Consider the following 18,489-nt stretch of genomic DNA (forward strand, 5'->3'; position numbering starts at 1 on the left):
TGAAATGGTCAGCCTAGCAACTCATGGCAATGGGCAAGCGTTCAACAACCATTCGCATCTACCACGCCTGTCATCCCCATAGGCTAGTCTCGCTCTTTTACGTCTCTTGATTAGCTTATTGCGTCCGGTTGCTATTGCCAGCGCCACTGCCACGGCTGCCCTTCACCGAGATCACAATGAACTAATCATTTCCCAATGCTGATCTCAATACTCACGTCACTGGAGCGTTTCTGGAACATCGCAATAGTCTGCGGGAAACCAGCTTGATTGTCCGCATAATACGCAACATCCTCACCATCGACTGTGATCGGCCAATGAACACCCACAGTAGCCAAACCGTATACCAACACGTCGCAACTGCCTTCGATGCTGACCACTCGGCTCTGGCATGTGGAGTCATTACCGCGGTCCGAGCAAGAAGTGTTGTAGTTGTTGAAGAAAGAGTATAATCCAGCTCCGTAGATGAGGATATCGTGAGAATCGACGACACGAAGACCCCAGCCATTTGCTGCTGGAATGTTGATCGCAGTGCTGTTGCGAGTGGCAGGGGTGGTGTTGTTCCAGCTCGTAGTAGAGTTGAGTCCAGTTGGCAGGGAAGAGTTCTTGCGTTCCAAGATTGGGTCTCGGACAGTGAGCTGCTCGAACACTGGATCGTACAGCTCTTCCACTACTGGGAACGGAATGATCGCATTCGGATTTGGCTGATAGTATGCCGTCTCCGTTTGAATCAATCCTGCCCAGACATTTCGTGCATTGACGAACTGGTATTCGTACAAGACGTGGTGTTCGACGCCTGTTCCGATCATCCAGACTGGACCTTGCGATTCATCGAGAAGTCCACGTCCGGCGTAGACTGTCACGCGAGTTTTGGCATTGTCTTCAAGATCATGATCGGCGATCCACACCCAGACGTTCTCGAGGTAGAGACCAGAAGATTCTGGCGTGATGTGTATGGAAAGATAGCCCGAGATGCAGTTGTTTTCGACGGTATCGATGGTCACGGTTGTGTTTGGAGTCGTAGGACAGTCTTCTTTGAGGAGCTTGGAGCCTGCGAAGCCTCCGATGCGAACGTGCACGTCCCAGAGGCCTGAATATCTGCATTAGTGACTTTCCATGGTCTCTGAAAATCTCGACTCTTCGCTCCACTTACCACTTGGTGTGCCTGCAGGCGCGTTCAAATTGTACTCGAACATAATAGCACCACGCTGTCTGCCCTGCGTACTGATCACAGTATCACTCCACTCGATACTACCCGCCTCGCCTCTTGCGCCAATTTGGATGACCGGCTTTGGGTTCTCCATATCGTCAAAGTACGGCCCATACGAGAGAATCACAGAATATGTCTCTCCAACAATTTTCGAGCCTGCGGGAATGTAAAGCGTGCTAGAGACCAAGTAGTCTCCGTGATCAATGTAGAGGATCTTTCGCTCATTCACAGCACGATTGATTGCATTTTGGAGAGCGACCGTGTCGTCAGCTTTTCCATCTCCCTTGGCTCCAGCGTCTCGAGCGCTGATAAACGAAGATAGAGGGTACTCTCCGTACTGCGGCTTCGAACGTTCGAAGTATTTGCCATCTGACTGGACAAGAACGCCAGGTCGTGCATCTGGTTGGAAGGTTTGTTCGAGTCTGTTGGGTCCACTTGGAAGATATGCGTTTCCGTCGATCCAGCCAGCAACGTAGTTAGTATTCTGGAGTCGTGGCCCCGAAGATCCTTGAACTACGACAGAAACATTGTCCAGCTGCAAGTTCTCGAGGATCAGAGTGTTCGCACTCGCAGGCGAAGATGTCTCGTTGCGGCCAGTAATGAACCCAGTAGCCGTATTGCTGATCGAAGAGTCGATGAAGTTGATGGAGCCTGTAGTGAGACCAAATGAATCGGTGTTCGAAAGATTGAGGCCAACAGTACAGTTGTCGATCGTGATCGATTTGTAGGTCCAGCCCCAATCCCATAGTTGATTGATAGCAGTAACGGTATTCTTGAATGTCAGGTTACGAGCAGTGTACTGTTGGTTTCCAATATTTGCGCCAATCAGACCTCCATAGAAGACCAGGTCGGTGAGCAGTCCACCACTGCCTTCCTCGATCAGCATACCAATGTGCTGTGTTCCAGGCGCGTCACTGAGGTTGATGACTAGGTTTGACACCTGGTTGACTTGTCCCGTTGGCCAGTGCAGGGCTGTGACAGAGGTATTGGCCGGAACCAGCGTGGTATCGATGATCAAGTTACGAACTTGTCTCCAAAAGGTGTCGATCGGCTTGTAGCCCAGCCCTTTCTCGGTGTACTGATTGCCATCCACTACAAAGCTGCCGGCGGGAAAGCTGGGCGTTGCGCGAATGACAGGTGGGCAGTTCGGGTTTCCAATGAGCTGAGTGTAGTAGTAAGAGACGATGCTCGCGTTGACCATGTACGTTCCAGCAGGGAAGTAGACGACCGCTGGGGTAGTCGTGGTGGTGTTGCAGACGCCAGGCGCACAGCGGTCTCCTTCGGTTATGGCTGCATTGATCGCTTTGGAGTCATCCGTGATACCGTCGCCCTTCGCGCCGTAATCTTTCACATTTCGGAAGACAGTGTAGTTCGAAGGGTTGCGGTTGAACGCCGCAATTCCTTGGTGCTTAATGTCTTCCATCCAGTACTGGCATTGTGGATCCGGAGTTTCGCCGTACTGAGAGCAATTGTCAGTCTATCACAAAGCATCGCGAACACCACTGCGACATACCTGTGGTCCAGTCGCGTTGGGCCATTGCTGAAGGCCATTGATGCTGAGCAGTGGAGAAGCAAAAGTGCTCTGGAATGTACTCAATAGAGATAATGAATAGAACAAAAGGGACAGCATGTTAACGAAAGTCTTGAATCATATGTGATATGCAAAAGAGCGAATGAACATTGAACAAGGAAGGTGTAGCAATGAGAAGTTGCGTGAGCCCAACTCAAATGTATACATAGACCTCGCTCAACGTGCCCGAGTCCTCCGGTTTCGAATTGTGGTGGCATGGGATCCTAGCACATGCTAGAAACTCCCAATTTACTTCTCGGCGTCGCCGACTGCACATTTGAATCTCATTGTGTTGTATTCCAGGTAGGATTACGGTCTTTAGCAAGCTTGACACTTACAATTCATGCTGTTTCCACCAAGGCAATCATGTTCACCTAGCCATCGCAACCTGTCTCCTCTGCGCATGCCGGTCCGTGTGCTTTTGCGTTTCCCCATGGCACGAAACAAAGAGGGCGTGATTACTCATCTTTTGATAAATCCCTTGTCGTATCACTCGCGAATACAGTCTGGCTGGGACGCTACTCATGTGTTCCGATATTGATCCGGCATGTTCCTGTTTATGCGGGAGGCGTCTGGATTCGTGCGCCTCCTTGGCGGAAGAAACGGGCCTGACAGGATTTCCAGGCATAGGGTATCGGATGTTCGCGCCGAGCAACACAGAGCTGAATGCTCCAGTACATATGCAGCCAATCTTTTCTAGGCCATCGTGAAGGTTAAGTAAACCCACGCATGTCGATACACATAGCTTTTTGTTTCTTCAATTCAAATTCAGTGAAGTAACAGGATATTCCTCTTGAGGGATCCGAAAGCACCTGTCTGGTAAATGTCCAAGTTCCGGATATTCCATTTGCATCTTGACAGCCCATGAGCGAAACTCGGAACTGGATGAGATGTACGCTCTGTTAGATTCCATATCCGCCGAGCTTTCGAGACCCAACACAAGAGCTTTATAGAGACCATGTTCGACAATCTTGAAAAGGGCTGGCGTCGGATGAACTTTCCGCAACTTGTCAATAAATTTGTGTCCACTCAAGAAATGGGCGATGAAACGGATGTCATGCTGTTGTTGGATTCTCTCTGGCCACATCGGGTTGCGTGCCTCCTGGTCTGCCATTTGCTGTGTTTCAATGCGCTTTCGGAGAGTTGCGACATGCTCTTCGAGTAGTTGAACGTGAGCTCGATCCTGGGGGCTGTGAGCGGGTTCTAACGTTGCCAAATACGTCTCGATACGCAAGATTGCTTCCTCCGCTACCAGGATTCCTTGATCTCGCAGAGGAAATATGCCCATTTGGTGTACGATGTCTGTTGCAGTCGCCAAGTCCTTGTTCGGTAGTTGTGAGATTTCGTTGACCAGAAGTTTGAAGCGCCAATGTGGAAATCGACGTGCTTTCAGAAGAGGTTGTTGGAAATGGAGCAAGGTGTCCTTCAAGTCGGTGATCGGCAGTAGGAAATCGTACAGTCTTGCTGTTAGTGAAGCAACGACGCACAAAATGCTGACCACGATTCCATAAAAGGTCCGACTCAATGCTCCAAATTTTGAGAATGCTGTAAGGCTCACTTGTTTTCTGAAGACCCAGACTCGATTGATGCGTCCAATATCGTGGCCAATTAGGCCTAGGCAGTACTTTGTACCACGGTAGATAACGGCTTTTGGGTCGTGCAGATCCACTCCGAGTGCTTCGGCAAGATGAATTGTGAACTGAGTCACTGTCGCACTCATTTGCGTATACTGATCAGCCTTGTCTTCGTAACGATCGTTTATCTCCAACAGACCCTCTAGTAGTGCAAAGAAGTATACTTCACTCGCATCGCTCTGATAGTCGACTGGGACAACGCTAGAAGTCATGCCGAGCAAGCCATAAACTTTGTCATTCTTCACGGAAGCGTCTCGCCTGACAAAGTTCGAAATGGCAGTACTGAGGTCCATTTTGCGCGCCCGAGCCAAATCGGTCGACCGAATTTTGTCTTGGAGGAGGCTAAAAGTCTGGAGCGCATCACTCCAACCCTTGAACCGTTCGTGATAGTCGCCAGGCATGAGCCTTAAGCCTTGCTCGGGTCGGAAGGGCGATCCATCCACCATTTTGACAGTGGATAAAGGGTCTATCACATTCTTCCATCCGTACTTGAGACATTCGTACAGGGTGAACCAGGAGATACGCAAGCCTTGGTACCAGATCCACAAATTTCGCGCGAGAACGATCTCCTGTACAATCCAAAGTCGTGACCAGAACGAGTGCCGCACGAGAGGCATGACAAGTGCACGGGCAGTCTCTATGCCCAAATGCGCGTCCAGGAAGTCACTTGCGATCTCTTGCACTGGCGTGCCAATCACCCGCATCGTTGCCATTGTGACGAAGTGTAGCTCCACTATATCGCAACAATCCTGCCATGCATCTGGGTCCAAAGCAGTGGACGCGTCGACCATTGTTTCTTGGACACCCAACCAAACGATGACCTCTTCCGCTTGCTTGTAGACGTCTCCCATTAGCGTGACCTGTGAACTTCTCTCGTCCAGATTAGTTTGATTGATGCAGATCGCATCGATGAATATCCATCCTACGCATTCGTTCCCCGTTCCGTCGTCTTTGTCGGTGTCGATGAGCTTCAAGAACTCGAAGAGGTTGGGATTCACGAGAAATGGTTCCCCATTGACATGGATGACTTGGTCGGCCTTTTCAGTTCCCCAACAATACGACAATGCTTTGTATGAGGGTAGCAGATTGAGCAAAAATGTCTCTAGTTGAAATTGAGGGCATTCCTGATCGCATGAGGCCTCGACTGCTTTGACTCTTCCAGTAGTTTTGGCTCTCAGAAGACGGATTTGTCGGCTGACGGGAGGGAGCGTCTTGTATAGTGGCGCCATGTCAAGTCATGTGGTACACTGAGAGTAAGACCAGAACAGTCCTTGCTATGATTACCGGCCACAATATTGGAAGTGTTGGACTGTGAACAGCCCGTGATATCGGGGCATGATGTACAAGTCAATGCTTGCGGGCGCAAGGCTCAGCTTCAAGGCCTCACACCATGTGGCGTTGGCTGCGCTCGAAGTGGCGCTTCTCAGCCAATGATATGGAAGCATCGAGCCAGACAAGAGCACTGATTGTTAGCACAGCACTCAGGGCTGTATAATTGCCGCTTGTTGTTAGAGACGGCTGTGGATGATAAAGTGACAGTCGCTGTGACAGCCTTTTACAGGCAGTTGCTGTGACGCAAGTGCATGAGCGCACACGGAAGTGTCTCCATTCGGAAGAGTTTAAGAAGCGAACAGGCGACCCGCGCTGTACCAAGTAGACTGTATTCAGGTGACAGGAATCCCAGATGCGCTGACAGCCTACCTTTCTCAGTGTTGTCGAAGATCACTAGAGCCTGGCAGCTCGATCAAGAGCTCTGGAATCAATACCTTTCGCCTAGTAGTACAACGCCTTCTGCCACCAATTGCACCTCTCATTCGCAGCCGGGTCAACAGCCTGCGTAATACTCGTAGCGTTCAACACTGTCACGGTCGCATTCTCGCCATAAATCGGGAAGTGAGGCACACCAGTCTCGCTCGGGTATCCAAATTCCGCAAAATGTGTAACGTATTCCTGAAGTGCAATGGCAACATCGACATTGATAACATCGCTGCTGGGTCCACCATCGTTGTAGAAAGTGTATGCGATGTCAGTGCCGTGGAGCGCAGGAGGCACGACGAAGAAGTAAGCGTAAGTCTCGTTCTTGAATGCCTTGTCGAGGTAGAAAGTGTTGCAGACAAAAGCTGAGTCGGCCACAATCGCTGCATATCGCTCGATCTGGCCGGGGTAGGCATCGGCTGGGTAGAGTGTGTTGGCGAGGTAGTTCTTGTACAACGGGAAAGCTTTGATGGATGGCTGAAGGCTGTCGATGTTGTCTTCGAAACCGCTTGAATTCGAGGCAAGAGGATTGACGAATAGTAATCCTTCATTTTGGTTGTGGCCAACCATGACTTTGACGTCTTTGGCGAATTGACCCGTGGCGAGAAGCTGGCCGGGAAGTTGTGGAGCGAAGATGCCGTCTACAGTTGGGCCCCACGTATATTGGCCGTATCGGGAAAGTGCTGTCTGGATGATGTTTGCCGTTTGCAATTTCTCGTATGGCAGCTCACGAGCCTCGCTGATAGTTTTGGCCCCTGCAAGACCGAGGAAAGCATTGAACGTGCTGTCTTGCTCGATGTTTGAAGGCATTGGCTGGAATCCTGGAGACTGGGCCACGACTTGCTGAAAGGGCACTGGCTTCGATCCACCGAAAGCAGTAATCTGGTGCATGATCGATGACCCACCTGCACTCTCTCCAACAAGTGTGACACGCTTCGGGTCACCTGTGTGAGCACAATACGTTAGCAATGATATGGCGGTTGCAGAGAAACCGCTTCCATCATACCTCCAAACTTGTGAATATTATCTTGAATCCATTCCAACGCAAGCCGCTGATCGTACAGACCAGCATTAGCGGTACCGTCCTCCTGAAGATCTGGTCCGGAAAGCCAGCCAAAAGCGCCCAAGCGATAGTTCATTGCGACGTAAACCACGCCCTTGCTCTTCTCATTCTGTGCTCTCGCGAGGAGTCCTGCTGGGTTGCCAGCGCCCTGCTTTGAGCCACCTGTGAAACCACCTCCATAAATCCATACGAGGACAGGCGCACCTGCAAAGTTCTCCGTGGCGGCTTGGTCAAAGATTTCCTTTGGAACTTGGACATCAAGGAACAAACAGTCCTCTGTAGTTCGAGGATCCTGCTCGGGCAAGCTGGCGCCGCCGGAACTACTGGTATTGAAGTCGGCAACAGTGAAGTTCCTCTTGCCTGCTAGGTACGCAGGAACGAATTGCGTAGCAGTCAGTAGCCAAGCTGGATTCGCTTGAGGGCAGATTCGGTCGACCTCTCCTGTCTCGATAGCGGTACGGTTCTCAACAGGTGGCAATGGTGCTCGGAATCTCAGGTCACCAACTGGAGGCTGCGCGAATCGGATGTTCGAGAAGTTGTAGTAGTTTCCGGTGTCGTTGAAGACCGTCGCTTGTTGGAGCACGTAGCCTAGGTCAACAATCGGCAGCTCAGTCGAGTTTGAGTGGTCAACATCGCGAGACTCGACATTCGAAGGTCTCGCATGAGCGAAGCCTGCGAGCGACAATGCCGCAGCGATCTTGATCAGTGATGGCATGATAGCCGCCTTTTGCTTTGCTCGAGCGAGCAAAGGTCTTTGAGCGAAATCAACGGCCACAATGCAAGGTGAATAAAGAAGGGAACCAACCTTGGAGCGACTTGCACTGCCGCGGGCGACACGTAAATGGCTCTCTGCCACAGGTGGTGTCCGCGTCTACGATGCCTGCAATACCCGTAAGGTGAACCGAAACGAGCACCGTCGCCGAGAGCCACGGACTTGACGTGGCGCAAGAATACCGGTTCTGTGGGCTGTCTGTGGAATGGTTTTCTCCTCTTTCGCCACCAAGACGTGCACGCCTCAGCCTAAATGCCATCAAGCATTTTAGTACACGGGCTTTCACGTGCGCTTGTGTCACCTCTGAAGCCGCCGTTCGGTCCGTCGTTTTGTCCAGCATCAAGCACGGTCGCGGTGATTTCTTCATGATGAAGTCCTTCGCCGAACAAGGCCGAGTTATGGCATCGATTCCACGAAATCAGCGTAGCCATGGTCGAGGTCTTTGCGGATCTCCGTTAACAGGAATATCCGTGTCTGGACACCGCAGATGCATGGAGGTGTTGCTGACCCGCGAGGCGCTTCAAAGTTGGAGAAGAGGAAGAGCCTGAAATCCGAATGGGACCACCAACGTGGAATGCTGGGGTTTCGCTTGGCACGCATTCAACAATGCAACGACTTTCTACCACATTTGTAGTTCATCACTCTATCTTGCTCTCACATTTATTCTCGGAAGAAAGGTCGTCACGATACCATGGATAATAGAATCTGTCTGAGAGATAGAAGCACGAAAGTCCTACCTGCGCTTTAGTTACAGCGAGCACAAAGTGAGACATCCGCAAATGACGCCCGAGTCAACCCCGGACGGACTCCAGATCTCATCTCCCTGGCATCCTTGCAACTCGCGACGACCAGGATGGCCTGATCACGATCTTCACAGCGTGACGCCACGCAAGAAGCCTGGACGAGTTTTTGAGGGCGTGGACTTGTGTCCATTGATCCGTATGCTATGAACAATAATACTACTGCGCTGCTATCTGCATGTGCAACTCATAGCGAAGCAAAGCTCGCAAGCCATCATTACTCATTCCTCGTGAGTGTAGTATCCGCAGCGCCAAATGCAGCGACCACGCCAAACGTGCAATATTGGACAGGAAGATACCTCTCAGCCTCACGTCGGCATAGCTCTGATGCCACTAAAGGCAGGCTCATTCCTCGAAGGTCCTGCGCTTGCACCGGCTCTGCTATTGCCTGCTCCAGCTCTCTTCTTGCTCACGCCAGCACCGGACGCATAGCCAGCACTATTCGACCTGCGGGCGCCTGGCTTGCCCCCACGTGATTTGGCTGCCGACTTCTCGCGCGCGACATAACTCTTCTTCTTCGGAGGGCCTTTGCGAGATGCCTGTGACTCTGGAGCAGTGTATTTGAACTTCTTCGCACTTTGTGAGAACCCAGCGTGCCATTCTGCGACTTCTTTGCTGACGGACTGCTGCTGGAAGTGACGACTTTGCTCGCCCGGTTCGTCATCTGCTTCATCATCCAGATCGTAGTCCTCATCGTCGTCATCCTGTGCGCCATCACTGTCGATGACGATGACGTTTCGGTCATGCTGGTGATTGTCAGCTGGCTCATCGTCCAGGTCATCTTCAGCAGGGTTCGAATCCTCATCGTCCATCGCGACCCCCACTTCATCGAGTCTGGCGCGAGCCTCTTTGACCAATTTGATCATGTGCTTGCCGTGTAGGTCGACACGCTCGCGCTCAATGCCTGGTATGGCATGCAGCTTCTCAGGCGTATCGGTGAGATTGATGAACATCGTCCGAAGCATTGTTCTGTTGAAGGGCAACCAATTCAGCTTTTGTTTCTTCATGATGACCTTGAGTTTCTTTTCTGCTTCGGCCACGAAGTGATCGACGATATCGCGATGTACGGGATCCAGCTTGTCCATCATTTCGTCAGTGGCAATTGGCGCTGTTAGTCCTCTTGCAGGAGCTTTGCGGACAGAGTTGGCTGGTTTAGCAACACGAATGGGTGCGAACCCATCGTCACTTTCGTCCTCAACGACAAAGCCGTCATCTTCGTAGCCATCAATCTGTCGGCGTTTGAGCTTAGTCTGGACACTGGCTTGTCCGCGTTTAGATGGGCCCTGGAGTGGTGACGAGACGTTGGTGGACATCGGTAGCTCCTTTGGTGCTTTCGCGTTCTTCGACTTCTTCGCTGCGGGCTTGCTAGGCTTCGCCTTTTGAGGCGAGGTACTGATCATCATCTTGAGCTTGGAGCGGCCAGGCTGGAACTCGTTGCATCGCCAGCCTAGATTGACGTATTGCTGCGCAAAACCCCTCTTGTTCATGTGATTCTCCTCAACGAGGGCCTCTTCGCCAATCAGCTGGTAGAACAGGCGCTCGACATCACCCCGATTAAGGTGCGAGCCAGCACCAGCCTCGTCCAGCTCCGTGTGTTCTTTCGCTTTGGCTTTCGAATTGCTGGCTCCACGGAAGACGTCGATGCAGTGCAGGAGCGTGACCTTGTCGCCTTTGATCTTTCTGACCAAGTCCACCGCTTTCTTGGCTTCTGCGGTCAGGTCAATCTCCTCGTACGTTGTCTCGGAAAGGCAGTTGTCGCAGCTCCCGTTGCAGTCCTCTTGGTTGAATCGCTCGTCGAAATATGCCAGCACTTGGACTCGTCGACAATCGCTTCGATTCTCGCAATACTGGACCATCTTGCGAAGCATCTGATGTTGCATGTCTTTGACTTCTCGGCTACCTTCATTCTTCGGGTCATCAATCATACGACGTAGCTTGCCAGCATCTCCATACCCATAAAAGAGATAGCAACGGGAAGGGTTTCCATCACGACCAGCTCTGCCGGTCTCTTGATAGTATCCTTCAAGCGATTTGGGGATAGTGTGATGGATCACAAAGCGTACATTGCTCTTGTCGATGCCCATACCAAATGCGATGGTAGCAACGATGACCTTGATCTGGCCGGCTTGCCATGCTTGCTGGACTTCAGCTTTCGCAGGTCCTTCGAGTCCAGCGTGATAATGTTTGGCCCGGATACCATGGTTTTTGGCAAGCGACTGTGCAATATCCTCGCAGTTCTTTCGGGACAAGCAATAGATAATGCCGGTCTCCTTGGCATGGGACTCTTTGATCAGGCCTGCGATGGCGGCGACGTCTTGGCTGCCTTTCGGTTTTGGACGAACTTCGTAGTATAAGTTGTCCCGATTGAAGCTTTGAGTAAAGACTTGACATTTGTTCGGACCGTCCTTCTTCATACCAAGATTGTGAATGGTGTCATCTTTGACTCTCGAAGTTGCGGTAGCAGTCAGAGCCATCACTGGAACTCCGGGGTATCTTTTCCTCACCTCACCAAGGTTCTTGTAGTCAGGCCGGAAGTCGTGTCCCCACTGGCTGACACAATGCGCTTCATCAATGACCAGCCTTGCAAACTTCCCGCGGCGATGCAGGCCGTCGAAAGTGCGCAGCATGTTCTCACTCTTGCCAAGCATTTCGGGTGTGACGTACAAAAGCTGGATGAAGTCCTCGACATTGCTCTTCCAGAGTCCATCCATAATCCTCTGTCTGTCTTCGCGGCTGGTCTCGCCATTGATCAAGAACGCGAAGACTCCGATTTTGTTGAGATGCTGTACTTGATCTTCCATCAAGCTCAGCAACGGAGACACGACGATTGTCACGCCCCTTGTCTTGCCAGACTGGATCACAGCAGGAAGCTGGTATGTGAGAGACTTGCCGCCGCCTGTAGGCATCAGGACAAAACAATCTTTGCCGCTAAGAGTCGCATTGATCGCCTGAAACTGATTTTCTCTGAAGCCTTGCATCCTGAACTTTTGCTTGAGAACATCACAGACCTCATCTGACCATGGGAAACCCATATTCTCACGGTGGATCGCGGCCAGTTCGGCAGCAGACTTCATGGTCTTTGTCTTCTTTGCTTTTGGTTGTGCTTGACGCCCTTGAACATTGGCTGACATCTCAGCGAAGGCCGTTCTGCCGGTGTTTCCAGAAGCCCACTGACTTGCACTATCATAGTCTTCCACCACGTCCAGCATCTCGTCGTCCATCATGCCATAATCATCTTCGTTGCCATGATCCGCAGGCGGGGTGCCCATGCGTGTCGTGTACATGTCATGTCCCGTGCCGATCATGTCAAGGTCGTCAATATCGTCGTCGAAAGCGTTGTCACTGAATATTAGACTGTCCTGCTGCCTCGCAGCATTCTCGAACCGGACATGCGAAGCTTGGTGCACAGGGGCGGACTTGCTAACCTGCAGCGCAGGTCTTGCTGGTGGTGGCATTACAGGCTGCATTTGCGTTTGAGCGATGCGACTCGAACTTCCAGGAGCACGCGCCCGCTCGGGTATCGCTCCTGGCATGACTTGTGTCGATTCGACGGCGACGCGCTGCGAGAGGAGAGGGCGGAGGTCATCTGCGCATGGTCTGAGAAGAGCAATGCATTCTTTTTCGATATTGGCAAGGCGCTCCTGTGCAGCGCGATTCTGTGCATTGGCTTCGTCACGCCCTTGGCGAGTTCGCAGTGCTTGCCTCAGGTCCTCTTTGGCTTGATTCCTGTTCTCTTGTGCTTTCTGATAGGATTTGCACTTCGCTTTGAGCGTGGCCAAATTCTTTCTCTTGAGATCTAGTTCATCCTGCTCAGTCTCAAATGTCGAAACATCGTCGTTGCCAGTGTCCATCCATTCGGTCATTTCATCTACGACAATGTTGTATCGCTCGTCTATGTTGAACAAGGCCCGCTCGTACAGTGGTCCAAACGATTCGAAAACACGCAACATCAGGCTTTTGAGTTCTTCGTCTTCCGGTGCTTGTGCTTGCGTGGCATTGGATGGCTGTGGTACTGGAGTACCTTCGGCATTGGATGCTTCATTGGCTTTGAGGCTACGAACGGTGCTCGAGCCCTTTGCTGCAGCTGGCGCTTTCGACTGAGATGAAATCGGGGGCGGGCTTGGTATGGGAGAGCTTGCGCTCACCTCATCGCGAACAGGAAATGCAGACCGCTTGTCAGTAACCGGTGGGGCTTCAGCGATTGGAGAGCTGATAAGCACAGCCTCATGCTGGACAGAGATGGCGTTCTTGCTGCTTCCTTTCGTCGGGGGCTTAGTAGGTTCCACGTGTTCGTCGTAAAAGTTCATGAGATCATCTTCATCGTCTTCTGAATCCTCGACATACGAAGTGGATCGAGCATTCGACAGCGGCGGCCTCGCAGGTGGCGCTGAAGCCTCCGCTGTAGCTTTCCCTGGCCGAGGCGGAATCGTGGAGTACGGAGGCGGCGGGCCAGTCGGGATATCGTCGAATACGTCATCCTCGTCAATGGACGGGAACTCTTGCGAAGGCCGTGGCACAATGATAGGGGCGTGGTTGGTTCGCTTGATAGAAGCAGAATTGTGTCGCAAATCAGACTCGAATTCGTCACTTTTGCGTTTCCTGCCAACGACTGATGGAGGAGCTGATTTTTTCGCGGTCGGGCTGCACATTTTCGCAAATTCTTCGGTCAAGTCCATCTGCTCGACGTTCTTGTGTTGCGAAGGAATTGGCGTTCGGAAACTTGCAGAAGGCGCATTCTTCGCATCAGTCCTTACAACATTTCTGGACTTCGTGGGTGTGACATCGGGTTGTCGGGGTCCGAATGAAGTATTCGACTTGGTGGCCGATGTTGGGGCAGTCGCCCGTCGAACCATCTCTGCCTTTGAAGGTAGGTCCTGTGGGTCTCGTGTGGCACTCTCCACCTGCAGTATATTCGCATTCACCGCCGTTGCTGTACTGACGACGTCTCGCCCCGCTTGCTGCTCGCCGCTCCTTCCGATCCCAGGCCCCGTAGCGGTTGTGGGCAAACCAATTATGCTCTGATGAATCCCACTATCCCCGGATCGTGCTGTAGCTGCTCTGCTCAAAGAGTTCGAGGCCACCCTTCCGGCACCGGAGCCGACATCCGTCTCAATTTGAATCTCGCTGGGCGTGGTGAACGATGTGGAAGCTGGCGGCAAATCGATGGTATCGGGCGGGATCGAGGGTTTTTCGCTGAACAACCAGCGCAAGTGATCCTGCAGGTTGTTTGTCGTCATCGCCGGCAGACATTGCTCGGTTCGTGCGGCGTAACAGCAATGCCTGCGAGCATTGGATCGTGTGCGGTGGCGACAGTATGAAGTGTTGTTGTTCGCGTCGGTCGAAGTGGGACGCGTCTTGCTTGTGCCTCACTGAATGCCTGATCGCGCAGTCACGTGTCAGCCCCACCGAGCCTCCATCCAAAAAAGTTCAACAACTACATGTACAGTGTCACTGACCACCAACTATTGCACAATCTGTGGCCATGGAATCAGAAGAACGGCCAGCAAAGATCAGAAAACTCTCACACGATGCAGGTGCTGAGAAAGCAGATGTGACGAAGTCCACGTCTGGTCGAGATGCAGACCTTCAGGCGCAAGCGGCCGAAGGCAGTCATTCGCAGCACAGCGATGAAGATGGAGTCGCAGAAGAATCACGTGCGGCAGAGAACATCCCCTTGTCTGAGATCGAAGTTCAAACGGCCGGCGTATCGACAAACGGCGAATCTGCTGATCCACCTCTCTCGAAATCACAGCAGAAAAAGCTCAAGAGAAAAGCAGAATGGGAAGCCAAGCGAGAAGACCGCAAGCACGTACGGAAAGCGAAGGTGCAAGCCAAACGGGAGCGTAAACGTGAAGCCAAACAACAGGCCATCGAGCAAGGCATTCCACTTCCTGAGCCAACTAAAGCCATCTACAAGAAGCCGACACAGTTACCCATCACGATCATGATCGACTGTGACTTTGATGATCTGATGCACGACGGCGAGCGGAACTCTTTGGCGACACAGGTCACTAGAAGTTATTCTGACAACAAGAATGCTCCATTTCGAGCGCACTTGACAATCTGCTCTTTTGGTGGCAAACTCAGAGAACGCTTCGAAACTGTCTTGGCAGGACAATTCAAAGCCTGGAGAGGCGTGCGCACTTTCGACGAGAATTTTGTTGATACGGCACAGAAGGCCAAGGAGTGGATGTCCGATGAGCAAGGTGGCAAGCTGGAAGGCGTCTTTTCCAAGTACCAAGACCTGGACGAGGAAGCCCGACAGAAATTGAAAGACGAAGGCGAGGTGGTTTATCTGTCGTCTGAAGGCACAGAGGACTTGCTTGAACTCAAGCCATACAGCACGTATATCATCGGAGGTCTCGTGGACAAAAATCGAGAAAAAGGCATATGTCATCGACGCGCAACGAACGCTGGCGTCAAGACTGCGAGGCTGCCCATCGGGCAATATATGGACATGTCGAGTCGAAAAGTCTTGGCAACGAATCACGTCAATGAGATTTTGGTGAGATGGCTTGAATGTGGAGACTGGGGCGAGGCGTTCTTCAAGGTGATGCCAAAGCGCAAAGGTGGAACGCTCAAGACTGCCAAAGACACAGAAGGCGCCAATGAGCATGATGAAGAAGCCAACGAAGACGCCGAGGAACAAAAAAACGAGATCGAGGAGCACCAAGCTCCGAATAACATTCGCGCTCCGGAGAACGGCACGACTGAAGAAGTATCGGCCGCTGCACAATCAGAGCGTCACGACAAACCCATTAAAGTTGAAGATAGCAATAGTCCGGGAGCATCATAAAATGAAGTGAATGTGACCACTGCCTCAAGGGGCGCAGCAACGCCAGGCTTCCATTTGCGCAAGCTCTCATCTTGGTTGACACACGATCAACACAGTAGCTCGAACAGCTTGCACTCGAAGACGGCAGCAACATCAGTCGCACCAGTGTCGCCTTCAATCATCGCTTTCACTGGTGGCAGATTGCAAAGTCGCTCTCACCAGGCAGTTCACCAAAGATCACAGTAGCGAGACACAAAAGCGTGCGGTCGAAGCTCTAGACACATGAGGCAATACGCGCAGACTCTGTGTTGACTTCGCGCAGACAATTTTAACACCGCAGTCGCAATGGGCAGCTGTGGCATGGATTCGACAATCGCTGCACAACATCGATCTGTCGAAAGATTGCAGTGCCTTGCGATATCTGCTTACATTTTCTCAGTGCGCATCTTGCGAGCTGCATAGACACGCTGATACAGATCTGTAACATTGTTGCATCAATCTTCGGAATGGGACCCTGGAGTAAAGATCAGATATTTAACGAGAGTTCCCAGTCCGCACGAGGTCGAAACTTAGTCTGACAGTTTTGACAGGTCCGACGGAAAGGTAAGTTGGATCTACCGACCTGCTTGGGTCTACTTAGCTTTTATGAGCGATGTCGTGGCATGATGCGGTACGTGGTCTCGACTTCAATACGGAATACGCTGGGAACTCACAGGACATGCAATATTCTCCGAATAACGCAGGAGAGGGACAACCTTGGAAAAAGCTGTACCAGGACTCGGAGCATTTCCACAAGGCAGGTAGATCGATCGTGACCACAACATGGCCCAGGCCTTGGACAAGACGCTGTCATTCGGAACGTTGCAATGATTCTTCACACCACCATATCGCTCTCACCTCATATTCCTTCGCGCTGACCACAACAACCTCCTCCAGCACTCATCCCCTTCCAGGAAGCGAAGAAAATGTCCTTCGACACATACCGGTCACGTTCCCAAAGAACGCGCACAACGCTCCTCGCTCGCGAACCCTACTGCCCACCAGGCCTCCTCGGCCTCACAAGTTCCCGCTACGCCCTCTTCTGCGCCCTAATCGCCTGCCTCGGCAGTCTAACCTACGGCTACGACCAAGGCCTTCTAAGCGTCGTCCTCGTCGAACCTCAATTTCTTTCCCGCTTCTATCGCATCGACGAAAAGACGCACCCCGACTCCGATGGCGCTAGTGCGAGTTTCTGGAAAGGACTCCTGACAGCATCCCTCGTCCTCGGTGCGTTAGTTGGGTCGTTGAATCAAGGCTGGATCGCAGACAAATACTCTCGAAAGTACTCAATCGTCATCGCGGTTGCGATATTCATTATTGGATCCTCGGTTCAGACTGCGGCTATGAGTTACGACATGCTTGTCATTGCGAGGTTTGTTGGTGGCACTGGGGTCGGAATGTTCAGTATGGTGACTCCATTGTACATTTCGGAAATTTCGCCTGCTGAATTTCGAGGTTCACTACTGGTTTGCGAAGAGTTTAGCATCGTTGTTGGAGTCGTCATCGCGTTCTGGACGACTTATGGGACGTATCACGTGGACAACGAGTGGGCTTGGAGATTGCCATTTGTGTTGCAGATGGTTCCAGCGATCATGGTCGGTATTGGGATTTGCTTTCTGCCATTCTCGCCAAGGTGGCTGGTGAGCAAAGGGCGGGATCAAGAGGCTCTGATGACGCTGTCGAAGCTGAGACAGCTGCCGACGATCGATCAGAGGGTGCAATTGGAATGGCTGGAGATCCGAGCTGAAGTCGCGTTGCACAAGGAACTCAACGCCGAAAGACATCCACATCTTCAGGACGGATCGCGCAAAAGTAAAATCAAACTCGAGCTCGCCTCATGGAGTGATCTCTTCCGCAAAGGCTGCATCAAGCGCACTCACATCGGAGTCATGCTATTCTTCTTCCAACAATTCGTAAGACGAACTGCATTCCATCTCGAGATCCCATCTCAATGTGTGCTAATCGACCCCCGCTGTCTAGGCCGGCATCAACGCTCTAATCTACTACTCCCCCACCCTCCTAAAATCCATGTCCCTCGACTTCAACACAACCCTCATAATGGCCGGTGTCCTAAACACCATCCAGCTTCTCGGTGTCGGTAGCACAGTCTACACAATGGGTAAGTCCAACCACTTTCAATCCACCTCAAACACACCTCCCTCATACTCTCAACTAACTCCTTCTTACCAGACCGCTTCGGCCGCCGCCCCCTCCTCCTCGTGGGTACATTCTTCATCTTCACCTCCCTCCTCATAATCGCAATCCTCGTAGGCCTCTACTCCCACGATTGGTCTTCCCATAAGGCCCAAGGCTGGACCGCTGTTGCAATGCTATTACTCTATATGGTAGCTTTCGGTGCATCATGGGGTCCATGTGCTTGGACAATCCCAGCAGAGATTTTTCCTCTGTCGTTGCGAGCGAAAGGATTGGGAGCTTCGGTCGGTTCGAAGTGGGTTTGGAATTTTGTGATGTGAGTGTACAAAATCTACTTCTTATGCCGACTGTTTTGTGTTTGTGAGGAGGATTGGCTGATATGGAGATATAGTGGTTTGATCACCCCTCCGCTTGTTCAGAAGACGGGGTATGGGACTTATGTCTTCTTCGCAACGTTCTGCGTCATTGGTGGTGTCTGGATATACTTCTGTGTCCCGGAGACAAAAGGGAAGAGTTTGGAGGAGATGGATGAGATTTTTGGAGATAACAGTGCTATTGCCGAACAGGAGAGGCGAGAGAGGATAGAGAGGGAGTTGTTTACTAGTAATGAGATTGGACCGCAGCCGAAGATGAAGTAGTTGTGTAAATTGATAATGCTTATGTGCAGAAGCATGACCATGCAATCATTCCTGTTCTCAATATTGTGATGTCGATGCTCGA

At 51.7% G+C, this 18,489-nt stretch overlaps 6 protein-coding genes across 6 annotated transcripts; 2 read left to right on the forward strand and 4 right to left on the reverse strand.

Annotated features, from left to right (window-relative positions):
• Nucleotides 1-185: 185 nt before the first annotated feature.
• CKM354_000201300 (uncharacterized protein) lies at nucleotides 186-2,837 on the reverse strand (the record flags this gene model as incomplete). The annotated part of the gene is made up of 3 exons (XM_044797153.1): nucleotides 186-1,087; nucleotides 1,151-2,666; nucleotides 2,721-2,837. The coding sequence occupies 3 exons, from the start codon at nucleotides 2,835-2,837 to the stop codon at nucleotides 186-188; spliced, it is 2,535 nt and encodes an 844-aa protein (XP_044653088.1).
• Nucleotides 2,838-3,534: 697 nt separating this feature from the next.
• On the reverse strand, nucleotides 3,535-5,640 carry CKM354_000201400 (uncharacterized protein; the record flags this gene model as incomplete). The annotated part of the gene is made up of 1 exon (XM_044797154.1): nucleotides 3,535-5,640. One exon carries the CDS (start codon nucleotides 5,638-5,640, stop codon nucleotides 3,535-3,537), a length of 2,106 nt encoding a protein of 701 aa, XP_044653089.1.
• A 544-nt stretch (nucleotides 5,641-6,184) lies between these two features.
• Nucleotides 6,185-7,944, reverse strand: CKM354_000201500 (uncharacterized protein; the record flags this gene model as incomplete). The annotated part of the gene is made up of 2 exons (XM_044797155.1): nucleotides 6,185-7,110; nucleotides 7,173-7,944. 2 exons carry the CDS (start codon nucleotides 7,942-7,944, stop codon nucleotides 6,185-6,187), a joined length of 1,698 nt encoding a protein of 565 aa, XP_044653090.1.
• Nucleotides 7,945-9,109: 1,165 nt separating this feature from the next.
• Nucleotides 9,110-14,038, reverse strand: CKM354_000201600 (uncharacterized protein; the record flags this gene model as incomplete). The annotated part of the gene is made up of 1 exon (XM_044797156.1): nucleotides 9,110-14,038. One exon carries the CDS (start codon nucleotides 14,036-14,038, stop codon nucleotides 9,110-9,112), a length of 4,929 nt encoding a protein of 1,642 aa, XP_044653091.1.
• A 245-nt stretch (nucleotides 14,039-14,283) lies between these two features.
• CKM354_000201700 (tRNA (guanine(9)-N(1))-methyltransferase) lies at nucleotides 14,284-15,597 on the forward strand (the record flags this gene model as incomplete). Its single annotated transcript, XM_044797157.1, has 1 exon — nucleotides 14,284-15,597. The coding sequence occupies one exon, from the start codon at nucleotides 14,284-14,286 to the stop codon at nucleotides 15,595-15,597; it is 1,314 nt and encodes a 437-aa protein (XP_044653092.1).
• A 944-nt stretch (nucleotides 15,598-16,541) lies between these two features.
• On the forward strand, nucleotides 16,542-18,407 carry CKM354_000201800 (uncharacterized protein; the record flags this gene model as incomplete). Its single annotated transcript, XM_044797158.1, has 4 exons — nucleotides 16,542-17,528; nucleotides 17,596-17,734; nucleotides 17,806-18,085; nucleotides 18,161-18,407. 4 exons carry the CDS (start codon nucleotides 16,542-16,544, stop codon nucleotides 18,405-18,407), a joined length of 1,653 nt encoding a protein of 550 aa, XP_044653093.1.
• Nucleotides 18,408-18,489: the final 82 nt, after the last annotated feature.

The sequence above is a fragment of the Cercospora kikuchii genome (genome assembly GCF_019650295.1).
Source record: "Cercospora kikuchii DNA, contig_00001, whole genome shotgun sequence".
Classification (NCBI taxonomy): Eukaryota; Fungi; Ascomycota; class Dothideomycetes; order Mycosphaerellales; family Mycosphaerellaceae; genus Cercospora; species Cercospora kikuchii.